The sequence below is a fragment of the Urocitellus parryii genome, chromosome X (assembly GCF_045843805.1).
Source record: "Urocitellus parryii isolate mUroPar1 chromosome X, mUroPar1.hap1, whole genome shotgun sequence".
NCBI lineage: Eukaryota > Metazoa > Chordata > Mammalia > Rodentia > Sciuridae > Urocitellus > Urocitellus parryii.
Genome location: NC_135547.1, coordinates 17,205,819 through 17,225,166, shown reverse-complemented (window position 1 = coordinate 17,225,166; position 19,348 = coordinate 17,205,819). Strand labels below are relative to the sequence as shown.

Below are 19,348 nucleotides of genomic sequence, written 5' to 3'. Positions count from 1 at the left end.
TCCCCAGACTACTCTCCAGGAGTGTGCCCTACAGACCCAACCCTTATTTCCTGTGGTGCATGTGAAAGAATTCACGAATATCTAAATGATTATTCCAAAGCAGAAATAGAAGGGATGTCATTTATTAGTCAAAATGCAATACAACCAAAATGGACAGGAATACATCAACATTGTTCACCTCTTGGAGCAAAGAGGAAGTGACATGAAAACTTCACTATAAGTAGTTGTAAAAGCACAAGCAAGCACATTATCTCAAAGTCATGGAAGGTAAGCAAAGCTAGACTCCAAGTCAAACCGGAGGCCCTACTTGCTTTCATCGTTTCAAACAACAGGCAAAAATCAAGGAAGCTGACACTTATTGGAAGCTTCTGCAGGGCAGAGCCTGCAGGTTAACAGGTTCTGTATTCTCACCATAGTATTTGTGTGGGCTTTGTGTGGTGGGGACCCTCTGCTGTGCTTCACTGGGTGCTGTCCCCATGAGTTGGCCTCATCTCTTTGAAATGGTCCACATGTCAAAAGTGGACCATGCCATCAACAAATTTCTAGAGGCATATGATTCGCCCAGATTGGATCAGGTTGATCTACACAATTTAAACAGATCAATTTCAAGCGATGAAATAGAAGACGCCATCAGAAGCCTACCAAGCAAGAAAAGCCCAGGACCAGATGGATACACAGCTGAGTTATACGAGACCTTTAAAGAAGAACTAATACCAGTACTCTTCAAATTATTTCACGAAATAGATAACACGGGAGCACTTCCAAACTCATTCTATGAAGACAATGTCACCCTGATTCCAAAACCAGGCAAAGACACAATGAAGAAAGAAAACACCAGACGAATACCTCTAATGAACAGGGATGCAAAAATTCTCAATAAAATTCTGGCAAATCAAATACAAAAACGTATCTAAACGATCGTGCACCACGATCAAGTGTGGTTCATCCCAGGGAGGTAAGGTTGGTCCAACATTCGGAAATCAATCAATGTAATTCATTACTTCAACACACTTAAAAATAAGAATCATATGATCATCTCAATAGATGCAGAAAAAGCATTTGATAAAATACAGCACCTCCCTCATGTTCGAAACACTAGAAACACCAAGGATAACGAACAAATCTCCATATTGTAAAAGCTATCTATGCTAAGCCCCAGGCCACATCATCCTAAATGGAGAAAAACTGAAAGCATTCCCTCTAAAATCTGGAACAGGACAGGGATGCCCTCTTTCACCACTTCTATTTAACATAGTTGTTGAATCACTGGCCAGAGCAATTAGACAGACGAAAGAAATTAAAGGGATACATATAGGAAAAGAAGAACTCAAACTAGCACCATTTGCCAAGGATATGATTCTATACCTAGAAGACCCAAAAGATTCCACCAGAAAACTTCTAGAACTAGTACATGTCTTCAGCACAGTAGCAGGATATAAAACCAGCATCCATAAATCAAAGTTATTTCTGTATATCAGTTGTAAATCCTCTAAGGAAATGAGGAAAACTACCATATTTACCATATCCTCTAAGGAAATGACGAAAACTACCATATTTAGCCTCAAAAAAAAAAAAAAAACTTGGGAATCAACAAAAGAGGTAAAAGATCTCTACAACAAAAACTACAGAATGCTGAAGAAATATATTAAAGAACACCTTAGACTGGGGATATAGCTCAGTTGCTAGAGCACCTGCCTTGCATGCACAAAGCCCTGGGTTCAAACCATAGCACCACCAAAAACAAAACAACAACAACAATAAAAGAAGACCATAGAAGATGGAAAGATCTACCTTGCTGTTGGATAGGCAGAATTAAATTTGTGAAAATGACCATAATACCAAAAGCACTATACACATTTAATGTAATTCCAATCAAAATCCAAATGACATTCCTCATAGAAACAGGAAAAGCAGTCAAAAATTCATCTGGAAAAATAAGAGACCCAGAATAGCTAAAGCTATCCTGAGCAAGAAGAGTAAAGCAGGTGGCATCACATTACGAGATCTTGAACTACCTACTACAGTGCAATAGTAATAAAAACAGCATGGTATTGGCAAGAAAATAGACTGGTGGACCAATGGTACAGAATAGAGGACACAGAGACTAACCCACATAATTACAGTTACCTGATAGTAGACAAAGGCACCCAAAACGTACATTGGAGAAAAGGCAGCCTCTTCAACAAACGGTGCTGGGAAAACTGGAAATCCCTGTGCAACAAAATGAAATTAAACTGCTATCTCTCACCATGCAGAAAACTCAACTCAAAGTGGATCAAGGACCTAGGAATTCAACCAGAGATGCTGCGCCTGTTAGAAGAAAAAGTAGGCCAAGTTTCCATCGTGTCGGATTAGGCCCCAAATTCCTTATAGAGCAAGAATTAAAATCAAGAAACAATAAATGGGATGGATTCAAACTAAACGGCTTCTTCTCAGAAAAAGAAACAATCCGTGAGGTGAAGAGAGAGCCTACAGTTTGGGAACAATTTTTTTGTCCTACATGTACATCCGATAGAGCACTAATCTCAATGGGCCAAAGAACTGAACAGACACTTCTCGGAAGACATACAATGAGTCAACAGATACATGAAAAAATGTTCAACATCCCTAGCAATTAGAGAAATGCAAATCAAAACCACTCTAAGATTTCACCTCACTCCAGTCAGAATGGCAGCTATTAGGCATAGAAACAACAATAAGTGTTGGCGAGGATGCAGGGGACAAGGCACACTCATGCATTGGTGGTGGGACTGCAAATTGGTGCAACCAATATGGAAAGCAGTATGGAGACTCCTTGGAAAACTGGGAATGGAAACACCATTGGACCCAGCTATCCCACTCCTCGGTCTATACCCAAAGTAATTAAAAGCAGCATAGTTCAGGGACACAGCCACATCAATGTTCATTGCAGCACAGTTCACAATAGCTAAACTGTGGAACCAACCTAGATGCCCTTCCGTAGATGAATGGATAAAGAAAATGCGGTATAGAAGCTGGGGTTGTGGCTCAGTAGTAGAGTGCTGGCCTAGCACGTGCAAGGCCCTGGGTTGGATCCTCAGCACCACATAAAATAAAGAAAGAAAGAAAGAAAGAAAGAAAGAAAGAAAGAAAGAAAGAAAGAAAGAAAGAAAGAAAGGCATTGTGTCCAACTACAAGTAAAAAAAAAAACACTTAAAAAAAGAAAAAGTGGTCTATATACACAATAGGGTGTTATTCAGCATTAAAAGAGAATAAAACCAGGACATTTGCAGGTAAACGGATGGAGTTGGAGAAGATGATGCTAGGGGAAATTATCCAATCCCCCAAACCCAAATGCTGAACGTGTTCTCTGATTTAAGGAGGTTGATTCATAATGCAGATGGGGCGCATGGAAGGATTGGATGAGCTGTAGATAGGGGAAAGGGAGGGAGGAGGAGGGAGGGGGCATGGGGGAACGAAATGAGATGGACATCATCACCCTAAGTACGCATATGAAGACACGAATGGTGTGACTTGACTTTGTGTACAACCAGAGACATGAAAAATTGCTCTATGCGTGTAATATGAATTGTAATGCATTCTGCTTGCTCTCATATATAACAAATTAAAATTTCTTTTAAAAAAGGGGGGAAAGAAGTGGACCGTGCGAAAGCCTCAAAGGACACAGAAACAGCGCCGGGGCTGCACAAAAGCAGTGCTCCTGGCCTGGTCTCTTGCAGGAGTGCAGAAGAGTGCTTGCCCCCATGTTTTCAATATATGTTATATTTTTAGTTGTAGATGGACACAATATCTTTATTTGTTAATTTTAATGTGGTGCTGAGAATGGAACCCAGTGCCTCACATGTGCTAGCTAGGCAAGCGCTCTGCCACTGAGCCAGGACCCCAGCCCCCTGCCCACATGTTTGAGAACAGCATCTCCAGGAGGTTCAGACTTGAACTGCAAGGTGCAAACCGAAAGAGGGGGAGCCTGTGCACTTCCTCCAGGGGTCAGACCTTCACGCTTGAAAATACTGCATACCTGCAGAAGGATGGGTCACATCCGCCTTGAGGGTAGGGGCCCCAGGTCCCACAGGAATGCCAGCCTTTCCAGGCCTCTTACTTGTGCAAAACTGTGGCGACTTGGGTCAAGAACCCAGCGATTAAACACGATGTCATGCACCTCGCCAGGCAGCAAATGGCAAGAGCAGGAGGACACTCTGGAATGTGCACGCCTGGGAAGGTGCCTTCACACTGGAGCTGAACGCAAAGCTGTTCTGGGAAAGGAGGTCAAACGAAAGCATCCTCCCGCCACAGCCGACCGACCGCAGGCACAGCCCCTTAGGGGTTACAACTGTCACATGGCTCGGGACCCATTTCCCGCACCACCGGGTTCCCGGGGAACTCTTCTCTGAAGTGCGCGGCCTGGTGCGCGATGAGGCCTGCTTTCTTTATGAAGCTCTTGGAGCAGTGGCTGCAGGTGTAGGGCTTCTCCCCGGTGTGGATTCTCAGGTGGATCATGAGGCTGGATCGCTGCCTGTAGCTTTTCTCACAGTGTTGGCAGGAGAACGGCCTCTCCTGGGTGTGAGTCCTCTGGTGCAGAGTAAGCGCTGTCCGCCGGTTGAAGCGCTTCCCGCAGCTGTGGCACTCGTGACGTTTCTCCTGCGTGTGAGTTTTCAGGTGTCCCATCAGGTTGGCCCTGCTGGCAAACCTTTTGCCGCACTTGTGGCACTGGGAGGTGTCTTTGCCACAGTGCCCCCTCTGGTGCGTGGTGAGGTGCGCGCCCTGAGTGAAGCGCTTGTGGCACAGGGAGCACTCGTAGGGCCTCTCCCCGGTGTGGATGCGCACGTGCCGGTCCAGGTCTGAGCGGTGCAGGAAGCCTTTCTCGCAGCCGGGGCACTGGTAACCCAGCTCCCCGGTGTGGATTTTCAGGTGAGCAGAGAGGCGCTTCTTGCAAGCAAAGCACTGTCCACACTGGCCGCAGCGATGGGGTTTCTCTCGCGGCTTCCTCGGCTTGTGGGCTGCCAGGGGCAGGGGCTTCCCCGCCGCACAGGGCCTGGGGAGGTGCAGGCGCTTCCGGGAGGAGCTCAGCAGCTCCACTGCGGGGCCAGCCCTCAGAGGTTCGTGCTTCTGACAGCCCACGCATGGACCAGCACCAAGCGCTTTCGCGTCTAAACAAACGAGACATGGACGTTGCACCCCAGGTTTCTCTGCTCTGGCGCACTTCCTTTGCCTCCCGTCCCAATATCCAAACCCGAGAGAAGAAATGGCAGGTGCAGGAGTCCCCGTGTTCCAGGGAAAACAGGGACACGGAGCCGAAGAACAGCTCTACTCCCGGCCTCCAGGAAAGGTGGGAACCCCCAGGCACAGGCACCCTCCCCACCCCCTCCCCCGGAGGAAGGCTGCGGGTTTCTCTTGGGTGTTCCCGGGGCGCTGGGGCGCTGGGGCGCTGGCTGAGCCCTAGCCTACCTCTCCTGGACTCAGGTGATTGCTCCATGCACTGGGCGCCCAGCAGCTCCACCATCCCTGGCTTTCTCCTGTGGTCCAGCCGGCAGCTCCAGCGACACTCTGGGGTGGCATGTCCTGGCCACAGGGAAGATGGGGGAGGAAGGAGAGTGTGAGTCACCCCAGGTTTTCCTCTGCCTTGGACAGGCGCCCTCTCCACATCTGCTTCCTCCTCAGTCAGGCTTCCTTTGCCCAGAGCCTCTGCCACACAGTGTTGGTGTGTGTGTGTTTTAATGCCAAGAAAACAAAAGCAAGTGAGGGGACAAGCCCAATGTGCCTACTTGGAGGCCTTCTCCTCTGATGGGTGGAAGAGTCAGGGCTCCATCCAGGGTAAAGTCACTGAACTGAAAGAGCTTCACGGGAACTTTGGGACTGAGAGTATTTAGCTGAGGGGCAAAATGCAAAGTAAATCTTCCTGTTGTGTGTTGGCATAGGGAAGCTGAGGGACGTCCTCTTAGGACCGCAAGGGGCAGAGAGAGGCAGGGGCAGGGGCCAACACAAGCTGGAAAACCGCTTACTAGTCTCACTTCTGTAAGAATGAAAATGACAACTGAACTGGATTGGAAACCAGCCAGGAGCACCTCTGTATGTGTGTCTCAGCTGAAGCCTAGAAGCGGATTCCTCTTCCAATACCCCAAGAAAACATAAACAGTGTCCATCTAGAACAACCAGGTAACCTCTCCACCACTCGACGTTCCTTCCCGTGCCCAACCGTCCCTGCCCTCACTGACAATCTCTGTGGCTGACTACCTCTCTTTCCTCATCTCTGGCCACGCCACGTTGCTACTGCAACATGAAATGTGGGTAGGAATGTTAAAGTGGGATCCAAACAGAGGCTGGTATTGAAATTCGAGCATCACTGAACCACAGTGGCAAGGTAGCTAGCTGCACCAGGCTAACCCCAAGAGAAATCTAAGCTTCAGAACATCATATCAAGACACAGGATGCACACATACACACACGCGCGCATGTGCGTGCGCTCCTGAAGTTGACTTTTTCTTAGAGAGACGACTGTACACTCCAGATTCCAAAAAATGACATGCATTTCAAATAAAAATCTGCTTGAATTCACAGTTTCGGTTATGCTCACATGGGATCAGAGGGCAAGGAGGCACAGCTCAAATAACGCCAGAGGGCAGAGGTCAAAGGGAAGCTGCCATCAAGTGAATTGGGAGGAAACTGCAACAGGGGAGTGGGAGGAAGCGGGGCAGGCAGTGGAAGAAACATGGGGGCTGAGAATATCCCCGATGGGTGAGAAGCCAAACAGTCTGCGAAGGCAGGAAATGCACCTAGGTCTGCTTCCCCACCATTCCCCAAGGACCTGAACCTGTCAAAGTCTGCAGAGTTCATCAAATGTCCCTTTGAAACCAGGCCACACACCAGTCCCTTGGTTGGAATGGAAGCTAAAGACCTAGTCAGGGACCGAGAGCAGCCCTCTAGCAGCATCTAGTAGACCTAGTCAGGGACCGAGAGCAGCCCTCTAGCAGCATCTAGTAGCCACGAGTTGCGCCACAGGGCAGCCCTGCGTGCCGGGCTTTCCCCTTGGCTCTCATATCCCACTGCTGCTTCCCGTAAGCACCACATACAGAGCAAAGGGAACAGTCTCCTCAGTTCTGCAGCCCCAGCACCACGCTCTTGGTGCCAGCTTTCAGAGAGGTTGGCCCAAACTGGAGCCTCTTCCTGGGTGTTAACCCAATGCATTTTCGGAGTGAGCACCAATTCAGCTCTTCCTGCCAGTCATGATGGTCCTGAGCAGTGCTGGGATCCAGGGGCCTCCATTCCCTGGCCTATGGAAGCCCTACTCCTGTCACTCTCAGGGGTTTGCATTTCCCGACCTTCTGCTCCCAGTACATGGCACCTCGACCCATTCCTCGCCCCCATCTAACCTGAGTCCACATCTGCCACTCTTTTTAGACAGTTTTTTTTTTTTGGGGGGGGGTATTATTTATTTATTTATGTAACTATTTATTTATTTATTTATTGGTATCAGGGATTGAACCCAGGGGAGCTTAACCAATGAACTACATCCCCAGCCCTTTTTTGAAAAAAAAAATTCTTTAGATACAGGGTCTCACTGAGTTGTTTAGGGCCTCACTAGGTTACTGAGGTTGGCTTTGAGCCTGTGATCCTACTGCCTCAGCTTCCCGAGCCTACGGGATTACAGCGGTGTGCCACTGCATCCAGCCGCCACTCTTGTTACATGGAATAAATTACCATCAATAATACTGAGTGAACCTGACAAACATCCACCAGATTTTCACAGATCTTGGCACCATTTCTGTGTGCCAAGATGGTGAGGACAGCCGTGGCTACTGTCACAGGCCAAGAACAAACCGTCAGAGGAGACCCAATGTAGGTTAACAGAAGGAAACTGACACTCACACAAGCTTCAGCAGGAGGGTGCCAGCACACAACTGTTGGTGAGGACATTTGACCATGTCTATTTATATCTTAAAAGGTCTCCGCCCACTGAACAAATGACCCTTTTTTGAGAAATGTCTCCTGTGGACGCATGGCCAAAGAAGGATGCTCACTGTGGTTTACAGCGTAGCTCCAGGGTGCTGCTGTCGACATCCAGTGCTACTGACAAGCAAGAGGTGAGTCCCTGGGCCATCTTCTGCTGCAGGGTGGGTGGCTCTTGGCTTGAGCCCTGAGGCCAGCCACTCTGGGTTGTAAAGGAAACTACCTGAGCAGTAGTTATACAACGAACACGACCTGCCCTTTTTGCCCTGGGCCCTCTGTCTCAAACCCTGGTGTCCCTTCTTAGCTCCCATTCCACACTGGCCATTTCCACCTGGAAACCCAGGACTGCCCCAAGTTCCACATGTTCAAAGGTCAACTCATCTAGACCTACAAAACCTGATCCTGCCCAGTGTTGTCTGTGTCGGTGATCAATACTGTCGTCTAACCAGTTCACTGGCCAGCAACCAGGATGCCACCTTTTAACCTTTCGTGTCAATCACATGACACCCCATCAATCCATGAGTCCTCTATTTCAAAACTGCTCATTGTCTTTTGAGTCACCCCTTTTCAATCTATCCTCAATGACACAGCACCCCGACTCCTGCCCACCCCTCAGAGTGTAGCAGCAGGTCTTCTCTCTGCCCCGGGGCCTCTGCACTTGCAGCCCTTCTGCCAAGGCTCCCCCTCCTCACTCCCACCACTCAATGGCTGACTCCAATCCATCCTAGAGTACTACCCCAGATCCCCCTCCTCCAGAGGTCTTCCCTCAGCCCAATGATGGCAAGGGCGCCTGCTGTGTGCTCTGCCAGCATCCTAAGCCCTCCAACACACACACACACGTTCCCATCACATATCCAACATATCTGGACTGTCCACCAGAAGTGGGTGCCGGGACAGCTGGGGCTGCTTTCCTGCCTCCTCGTGGACTGTCTAGTCACAGGGTCCAGCAAGATGCCTGGCTCTTCACGGTGCTCAGAATGTTGATTGTGGGAATAAATGTGGAGAAGTGGAAGGGGACACAGTTGCTAAGCCCTGGCCCAGTGCTAGTGATGGGGGCATCCCACATTTCTGTTTTGCAACATGGACCGTTCTCCACCCATTTTCATCTGCAGGGCTCTTTGGTGCTCTCAGGACTACACAGTGTCTTGGTGTGCCAACATGGTGACGCTGAGCTGCTGGGGAAAGGGAGAGGACTCCCACCACACTTGGGCCCAAGCTTCAGTGGGGGAGGGGAGGGCTGGGACAGGGCGTGGGTAGCAATGTAAGGAAATGGCAAAGGGAAGGGAAACAGGAACACCCAGGCATCAAGTCCCGCTGCCTTTCTCCACCTGGCCTTTTCTCCTGCTAGCACGCACCCATTTGTGTCCAGGGCCGTGGTTCTCAAAGGGTGGTGTGTGCAGCACTTTGCTCAGAGACCTTGTTAAACCTGTACCCCAGGTGCTGCTGGGGCTGAGTGACTGCTTACTCATGAGAAGGGTGGTTACTTTCGCCTGTTCCCCGTGCCACTGTACCCAAAATGCATTTTCCCCTGCTGTTCCCAGAGAGACATCTCCTCTTCCTTCCCCTCCTTTTCATCCAAGTGGTCCATTTCCACCGGGGAATTCATGTTTCCCAGCAACCCCAACCTTTGAGAGCTCTTGTGCGCTCGCTCGGTCAGACACAAAAGAGCAGAAAGAAAACCTCGCCTTACCAGGATCCAGAAAGGGCTGGCATTCCCCAGCAGCACCATAGTTCAGCTCCTGAGGCCCTGCCTGTGGGATCCAGGCCCCTGTCACGGGAGCCTCCTGGACAGGTCCCATTCCCTGGAGCGCAGATGTCTCCAGGTGCACGTTTGGAGATATGGGTACAGTTCCTGAAGGCGCCTGTTCTTCAAAGAGCAAGTCATGCACGTCAACCTGGGGGAAATGCCAGAGTCCATTGCTCAAGAGTCTAGACCCATTGGGAGAAAATCCACCTTGCCCTCACACCAAAGGAAACCTTGCCGCCTTAGCAGTCAAAATAGAGCCACGTGTGTAGTTTAACATTTTCCAGTAGTCACAGGACACAGTGTAAAAAAGGAACTGGGGAGCCCCCAATCTTAATAGCATGTTGTATTTAACGCGACATATGGAAACCATCAGGATTGCAGCATGTAATCAATCCAAACAATTACCAAGTACTACCTCCTCTTCCCCCCACAGCTTCTGCATGGGCTCTGCAGTTTACACCCACAGCAGGTCTCAACCAGCACTGGCCACATTTCAAGTGCTCAAGAGCCACACGTGGCCCGTGGCTCTTGTGCTGGGCAGCAGCACTTCAAGTGCCAGTCTAGAGCACATGAAGACGAAATCTTGTATGGTAAACAAAACTAATAAGACAGGAGGGAAGGGAAACCACTAACGCATTCCACCCCGGGGAGGCAGGATCCTTTAGAAGCCTCCTGGTCAGGCCTCTCTGTGCCCTGAAGCCAACAGCTCCTGCAGAGCCCTGCCCGACAGGACACCCAGCACCCCAACACCCCGCTAGAAGCACATGCTCCCCTCTCCCGGACACACCGCCCTCCCCTCAGCCCTGCACTCCCCAAACACAGGCATCCTGTGGTAGGTACTTCTGAACCCAGGGCACTTCCAATGCCCCTGTGGAGTGTCCAACATATGCTGGCTGGTGCCAGCTACGGGGATTCGGTGGACCAGAGATGGGAGCATTGCTCACCAACCAGAGTTGTTCCGGGTCCCTACCAACTGTGCAGTTCCCCCCTCAGGCATTCATGTAGTTAAAGTACCTCCTTGTGGTGACCAGATACTGAGAGACTAATTTTGCATATTTTAGCATGACTTGGATTTCCTAGGAATGCAGTGTGCAAATCAAAGGATGGTTACTCTACTTGTTCTGATTTACTAAGACAGTTTTTCAGTTGGGGAGATCATGCGGCAAGTAGCAACAGCGCATAGTGCTTGAGTCTTACTCAACGTCTGACTGTCCCATCCCAGTGACTCTAAGCAGAGATGTAGGCATCTGACAACTTCATGATGTCTTCCAGTGAAGTCCAGCCCCAGGATGTTTATGCAGAAATGCACATGAACCAACTATGTTCATTCTCCTTTACATCCTCTCTGGACTCAACTTGACCCACAGTTGACAAACTTTCTCTGAAGAGCCAAAATAGTACATATTTTAGAGTGTGGGCTACATTTACCCTGTCATTTCTTTTCTGTCTTCCTCCTCACTTAAATTTACTTGTTGAGATCTTATATGATTGGTAGGTACTAGGGTTGGAAGCCAGGGAGGTTTTAGCACTTAGCTGCACCTCTGGCCTTTTATGTTTTATCGGAGACAGGTTCTCACTAAGTTGTGGAGGCTGGCCTCAAGCTCGCCATCTTCCTGCCTCAGCCTCCCAAGCGGATGGGATGACAGGCCTGTGACACCCCGCCGGCTCCTCTTTTGGGGAACCGATTCACGAAGACGGTAAAAATCACCAGGGCCTTGCAGGGCACATACAAACAGACTGTGGCCAGATGAGGCCTGCAGGCCATAGAGCAAATTATTGAAGCTCATGGTCGATGCACGTGGGTAGATGATGTCATTTGTGAATTTCACTTGCGGATAATTGAGGAGACATTACAGAATACGTGCTGTGGATGCGAGACAGGGTCTGTCTGATAGGGTTCGGAATCATGGCTGATTCCAGGGGAAGGGAAAATGAAAAGGGATCTGGAGAACCACTGGGGCCGTGGACTGACACACAGACAAAATGAGTGTTCCAGGCCCTGCTGCCGTAGCTCCTCTTTTGCACTAATAGCCGAAACCCCAAACTCTTTTCTCACCTGCAGCTCTGGTATGTGACGCTGTCTCTGCCAGTCTTCTATCAGGGCCAAAAGCCTTTCTTTACTCTCCGGGCCATATGCGCTCACCCAGGTCTCCATCTCCGTGGGCAGTATAGTTAGGAATTGCTCCAACACCAGCAGCTCCAGGATTTGCTCCATAGACCGCATCTTTGGCTTCAGCCACCCACAGCAAAGCTCCCAGAGCCTGCTGAAAACTTCCCGAGGCCCCGCCGCCTGCGTGTACTGGAACTGCCTGAAATGCTGGCGGAACACTTCACAGTCCTTGTTGAAGTCTTGCAGCATAGGGTCCCGCATGCACAGCCAGGTGGCCTCGGTGGCAGCGCCTGGGCCAAGAGCCATCGCCCCCTCTGGGAGTTTAGTTTATTCCTGGAGCCTGAGGTCTCAGGTTCGATGGCCCTCCTGGAGCTGAGGGCGAAAAAACATGAGAAAGTGAGTTCAATCCCCAGCACTGGAAAAAAAAAAAAAAAAAAAAAGAAGATCTGGAGATCTGTTGTACAGCATTTGGGTCTGGAGATGTGGCTCAAGCGGTAGCGCGGTCCCCTGGCATGCGTGCGGCCCGGGTTCAGTCCTCAGCACCACATACAAAGATGTTGTGTCCGCCAAAAACTAATAAATATTAAAAAAAAAAAAAAAAGAAGAAGAAGACACAGCCGTGAAGACAAAAAGGCATTATTAGAAACTGCCCTCAAGTTTGAGAACCTGCTGCAAGCTTCGAACTCACTTCCCAGGAAAATGCACGTATGCATCCAACTCTGCAACCAGGTCCCCCAACAGCAGGAATAAATACCACGTCTCTCTGAGGCTTAGAGTGAAAAATGCTGAGACTTGAGGAGCAGTCTACCCTAGCCGAACTACAGACTGCTCGATCACTAATCAGATATTAAAAAAAAAAAAAAATCTCTCCACCAGATTTTATCTGGTGATCCCGGAGCCATCTCTGGACTGCAGCATGGCAGAGCCTAAGGAAACTGAAAGCCAGATCCCTGAGTTTGCAGCTAGGTCTGTGTGGGCCAGGCTGAGCCCAGCAATCCTGTGGAAAGTCGGAAACTGGGAGCAGTCCGCCTGGGGGAACACAGGTTAGAGAGCCCGGAGAAAGGTGGGCTCTCCCCAGCTCGGCAACTCCTGAAGCGTGCGGGGACTCATGGGGCTGCCGACTGCAGGTTGGACGGTTAGAAGAGGGTGTGAGGGCATCTTGCTCTCAGCTCGCACAGCCAGCTAGTCCGCCGCCCACTGGGTTCCTGGTACCCACTCGGGCCAGCACTCACCAGATCCTCACACTAGCCTGGACCCTGATTCCATCCCCAGTCTGGCACCCACAAATCCCCTGATCCTGCCAGGTCTGGCCTCAGTCCAGCACCCAATAGGGCTCTCCAGCTCACCAATCCCGAGTCTCCCAACCCCTCCCTAGCTCCCAGCCCAGCCCATTGCTTGCAGCTACTTGGCTGGCCCACCAATCTCAGCACCTGGTCTTGATCTGCCCCACAGGGAACAGCTCTCCACCACCAGTGCATAGGCCCTGGTGCCCAGCCCTCAGAACCACCTGGGAGAGAAGTGCCTGACCAGGAATTCAAAATGGTGGGGGCGGGAGAGATCGACTGAGAGACTAAATCAGAGACCAGCAACGATAGGGTCTGTAGGCGATGTAAGGGGCCAAGATCAGGCAGCTACATCACACGAGTGGAAACCAAAGGAGATTCCTGGGGTGCAGTCTTCCAACGTGGACCGACAATTGTCTTTATATATTTTGTCCTCACCATCCTTAGGGTGGAGCTACCATCAAACTCCAGACAACCCCACCTATAGGCTGAGAAGGGAAGCTGAGAAACTTTTGAGCTCCAAAGGAAACAATTGCTCTATTTTCCAACAAGGTCCTTTCTCTCTTCCTCTCCCTCTCCCTTCCCCTCTCCCTCTGCCTCTCTCTCTCACATCTCTACCATTTTTGAAACCAAGTATTTTCATGCATCAGTTTATTGAGGGCTTGAATGTCTGCATAGTGTATTACAGTTTTGTTATGTATTCTTTTATTTTTACTTTTTTCATTTCATAATTTCTTTAAATTTTGCATACATTTTCCCTCACTTGTCTATTTCCTTGGATTCTCTTTCTCTCTTTTCTCTTGCTATCAGCCAACCTCTATTAATTCCTCTTTCACTCTTCCCATATTTTGGATGTCTGTCTTCTCTCCTCCTTCCCCATGAACATCACTTCCTACACCACCTCTCTTTGTCCAACATCTGAAACTGTAAACCCTTTTGCAAATTAAGTGTTCATGTTGTAGACAGTATTGAACACACCAATTGTGTTTATTGCGGCCAAACTGTGGATGTCTTGATAGGAGTTATTGGGTGTAAGGCTGTATATTGTTTGCACTGGGTGCTATTAATATCGGTCTCTCCCTTAAAGGTGAGGTACTGGAAACCTTCAGGGACACTGTAAATCCACAGGGTAGAAACTGTACAGCCTCAGATCCCCACTGCTAGATGGGAAGACACAGAAACAACATGAAAATTGAGGGAACAAAGTGCCCCAAACAAACCAAGATGCTCCGATAATGGAATCCATTGACAACACAGTAGAAGAAATGCAAGAGAAGGAGTTTAGAATGTACATAATTAAACTGATCTGCCAGAACCACCTGGGAGAGAAGTGACTGACTGGGAATTCAAAAGGGCAGGGCCGGACAGACCCATGGGGGGGCTAAATCAGAGACCAGGAAGGATGGGGTCTGCAGGTGATGTGAGGGGCCAAGATCAGGCTCCTACACCACACAGGTGGAAACATAAAGGACAATGCAAGGAGAGAAATCAGAGATAAATTTCAGGAGGTGAAGTTCAACAAAGAGATAGACATTCTGAAAAGAAACTGAGCAGAAATCCTCAAAATGAAGTTCATCGGAAAGTATCACCAACAGACCAGACAACCCGGAAGACAGAACCTCAGGCAATGAGACAAAAATACATAATCTTTCTTTTTTAAGAGAGAGAGAGAGAGAGAGAGAGAGAGAGAATTTTTTTAATATTTATTTTTTAGTTTTTTGGCGGACACAACATCTTTGTTTGTATGTGGTGCTGAGGATCGAACCTGGGCCGCACACATGCCAGGCAAGCGCGCTACTGCTTGAGCCACATCCCCAGCCCCAAAATACATAATCTTGAAAACAATGTTGACCACACAGAGAAGGCTGTAAGAAACCATGAACAGAACTTCCCCTAATTATGGGATAACATGAAAAGCCCAACTCTAAGGTTTATCAAGAGAGATGAAGGCACAGAGATACTAACCAAAGGAATGCACAATCTTTTTAATGAAATAATATCAGAAAATTACCAAAGTTAAAGAATGAAATGGAAAATCAAATACAAGAGGCTTATAGGACCCCAAAGGTACAAGATCACAGCAGACTCACACCATGGCACATGATAATTAAAATGCCTAACACAGAGAAGAAGGATAGAATTCTAAGGGCCACAAGAGAAAAATATCAGATGGGGGAAAGCAATTTGGATCTCAGCTGAGTTCTCAACCCAGACCCTCAAAGGTCGAAGGTCCTGGAATAACATATACCAAGCTCTGAAAGAAAATGGATGCCAACCAAGAAACGTATATCCAGCAAAATTAAGCTTCAGATTTGAAGATGAAATACAAACCTTCCATGAGGGGGCTGGGGTTATGGCTCAGCAGTAGAGCACTCGCCCAGCATATGCGAGGCCCTGGGTTCGAACCTCAGCACCACATAAAAATAAAGAAAGAAAATAAAGGTACTTTGTCCAACTACAACTGAAAAATGGATATTATTGAAAAAAATATTTAATAAACAACATTGTTTTCAAGATTATGTATTTGGTCTTCAGTGCCTGAGGTTCTGTCTTCCAGGTTGTTTAGTCTGTCGGTGATACTTTCCTATGAATTTTTAATTTGGTTTACTGATTCCCTCATTTTGAGGATTTCTGCTTGGTTTCTTTTCAGAATCTCTATCTCTTTCTTGAAGAGATCTTCAGAAAGACTGCACTATGGAACATACCCCACAAAATATTCTATGAGGATGAAATGGAAAAAGAAAAAAGTGAAAACCAGCAAAGGGAGGAACTACACTAAAGGAACAGTCAACCAAAGGAGAGACTAAGACGAATTAAAAACCAAAAATAAAACAAAATGACTGTCATATTTCAAAATACAAGTCATATTTCAATAATAACCTTGAATGTGAATGGCCTAAACTCATCAATCAAAAGATGTAGACTGGCAGATTCGATTACAAAAACAAGACCCAACAATATGCCGTGTGTAAGAGACACATCTTACAGGCAAACACATCCACAGGCTGAAGGTGAAAGGATGGGGAAAAAAAAAAAAAAGAAAAGAAAACCATCGCTCACATGGATCACGAAATTAGGCAGGGGTTTCCATCCTCATATCAGATAAAGTGGACTTCAAGCCAAAGTTAATCAGAAGAAACAAAGAAGGACACTTCGTACTGCTTAAGGGAAACATTCACCAACAAGACATAACAATTGTAAATATTTATGCCCTACACAATGGAGCCTCTGAGAGCATCAAACAAACCCTTCTCAATTTCAAGAAGCAGACACACACAACACAATAATACTGGGTGACTTTAACATTCCTCTGTCACCACTGGATAGATCCTCCAAACAAAAACTAAAAAAAGAAGCTATGGAAGTAAAAAATGCAATTTAGATTTAACATAGAATATTTCATCCATCAATGAGCAAAGACACCTTCTTCTTAGCAGCACATGGATCCTTTTCTAAAATAGACCATATCTTGTGCCACAAAGCAACTCTTAACAAATCAAAAACAAAACATAGGGATAACGTCTTGCATTCTATCAGATCATAATGGAATGATATTAGAAATCAATGATAAAATTAAAAAAATAGAAGCTACTCCAACACCTGGAGACTAAATAATATGCTATTGAATGAGGAATGGCTAGCAGAAGGAATCAGGGATGAGATAAAATAATACTTAGAGGTAAATGAGAACACTGATACAACATATCAAAATCTCTGGGACACTACGAAGGCAGTGCTAAGAGGAAAGTGCATCGCATTGAGAACATTCGTTAAAAGAATAGAGAGCCAACAAATAAATGTCCTAATAATGCTACACCTCAGAGCCCTAGAAAAAGAAGAACAAATCAACACCAAAAGCAGTAGAAGACCGGGAATAATTAAAATCAGAGCCGGAATCAATGAAAAGGAAACAAAAGAAACAATTCCAAAAATTGACAAAACAAAAAGTGGGTTCTTTGAAAGAAAATAAATAAAATTGATAAACCCTTAGCTACGCTAGTGAAGAGAAAGAGAGAGAAAACTCAAAATACTAAAATTCGTGATGAAAAAGGAAATATCACGACGGACACTACTGATATACAGAAGATAATCAGAAACTATTTTGGAAATTTATACTCCAATGAAATAGCAGACCTTGAAGACGTCAACAGAATTCTAGAGGCATACGATGCACCCAAACTGAATCAGGAGGATGTACACACTATAAACAGATCGATTTCAAGCCACAAAATAGAAGACACCATCAAAAGAAAACCAACCAAGAAAAGACCTTCTTGGGGCTGGGATTGTGGCTCAGCGGTAGAGCACTCGTCTAGCACGTGCAAGGCCCTGGGTTCGATCCTCAGCACCACATAAAAATAAATAAATAAAATAAAGGTATTATGCCCAACTACTTCTAAAAAATAAAATGTTTTTTTTTTTAAAAAAAAAAGAAAAGACTTTCAAAGAAGAATTAGCACCAACCCTCCTCAAATTATTCCATGAAATAGAAAAGGAGGGAACCCTTCCAAACTCATTCCATGAGGGTAGTATCACCCTGGTAACCACAATCAGACAAAGACACATCAAAGAAAGAAAACTTCAGACTAATATCCTCAATGAACACAAATGCAAAAATTCTCAATAAAATTCTGGCAAATCACATACAAAAACATATTAAGAAGATAGTGCACCACGATCAAGTGGGTTCATCCCAGGGATGCGAGGGTTCAATATACGGAAATCAATAAGTGTCATTCATCACACCAACAGACTTAAAGACAAGAATCATATGATCATCTCAATAAATGCAGAAAACGCATTCGACAAAACACAGCATCCCTTCATGTTCAAAACACTAGAAAAACTAGGGATAGTAGGGAGATACCTCAACATTGTAAAAGCTGTATGTGCTAAACCCAAAGGCCGACATCACTCTAAATGGAGAAAAACTGAAAGCATTCCCTCTAGGAACTGGAACAAGACAAGGATGCCCTCCCGCTTTCACCACTTCTATTCCACACAGTCCTTGAAACTCCAGCCAGAGCAATCAAGCGGATGAAAGAAATTAAAGGGGTACGGATAGGAAAAGAACGCAGAAGATCACTATTTGCCAATGACATGATTCTATATTTAGAAGATCCAAAAAAAAAAAAAATTCCACCACAAAAATCCGAGAACTAATAAATGAATTCAGTGGAGCAGCAGGATATAAAATCAGCATCCATGAATCAAAAAGTGTTCCTATACTTCATCAGCGATGAATCCACTGAAAGAGAAATTAGGAAAGTGAGCCCATTCACAAGAGCCTCAAAAAATAAAATAAAATACTTGGGAATCAATCTAACAAAAGAGATGAAAGGCCTCTACAGTGAAAACTACAAGACGCTAAAGCGGGAAATTGAAGAGGACCTTAGAAGATGGAAAGATCTCCCATGCTCCTGGACAGGCAGAATTAATATTGTCAAAATGGCCATGCTACCAAAAGCATTCTACAGATCTATTGCAACTCTTACAGAAATCCCAATGGCATTCTTCCTAGAATTAGAAAAAGCAATCATGAAATTCATTGAGAAAAATAAGAGACCCGGAATAGAAGAGTCAAAGCAATCCCAAGCAAGAAGAGGGAAGCAGGAGGCATCACAATACCAGACCTTAACCTTACCAAGAGCCATAGTAACAAAAACGGCATAGTATTGGCACCAAAATAGACATGTAGACCAATGGTACAGAACAGAGCACACAGAGACAAACCCACAAAAAAACAGTTATCTCATACGAGACAAAGGTGCCCAAAACATACATTGGAGAAAAGAGAACCTCTTCAACAAATGGTGCTGGAAAACTGGAAATCCATATGCAGCAAAATGGAATTAAACCCCTATCGCTCACCGTGCACGAAAGTCAACTCAAAGTGGATCAAAGACAGGCACTAGAACAGAGACTCTTCACCTGATAGAAGAGGAAACCAGGCCCAAATCTTAACCAGGCCGGCTTAGGAATTGACTTCTTTAACAAGACTCCTAAAGAGCAAGAAGTCAATTCAAGAATCAATAAAACGGGATGGATTCAAACGAAAAAGCTTCTTCTCAGCAAAGGAAACAAATCACTGAGGTGCAGAGAGAGCCTACCGTACGGGAGCACATTTTTTACCACACGCACATCAGGTAGATGTGCCAATCCCCAGGATATATAAAGAACTCAAATGACTTAATGCCAAAAAAGCAAACAACCCAATTGATAAATGGGCTAAGGAACCAAACAGACACCTCTCAGAAGAAGATATACAAGCGATCAACAAATATA

General features: G+C 46.6%; 1 protein-coding gene across 1 annotated transcript; it reads right to left on the bottom strand.

Moving 5' to 3' along the window:
- Nucleotides 1-4,296: 4,296 nt before the first annotated feature.
- Nucleotides 4,297-12,029, bottom strand: LOC144250838 (uncharacterized). Its single transcript, XM_077794018.1, has 4 exons — nucleotides 11,727-12,029; nucleotides 9,614-9,818; nucleotides 5,425-5,538; nucleotides 4,297-5,126 (listed from the first exon to the last, which is right to left on the bottom strand). The coding sequence occupies exons 1-4, from the start codon at nucleotides 12,027-12,029 to the stop codon at nucleotides 4,297-4,299; spliced, it is 1,452 nt and encodes a 483-aa protein (XP_077650144.1).
- Nucleotides 12,030-19,348: the final 7,319 nt, after the last annotated feature.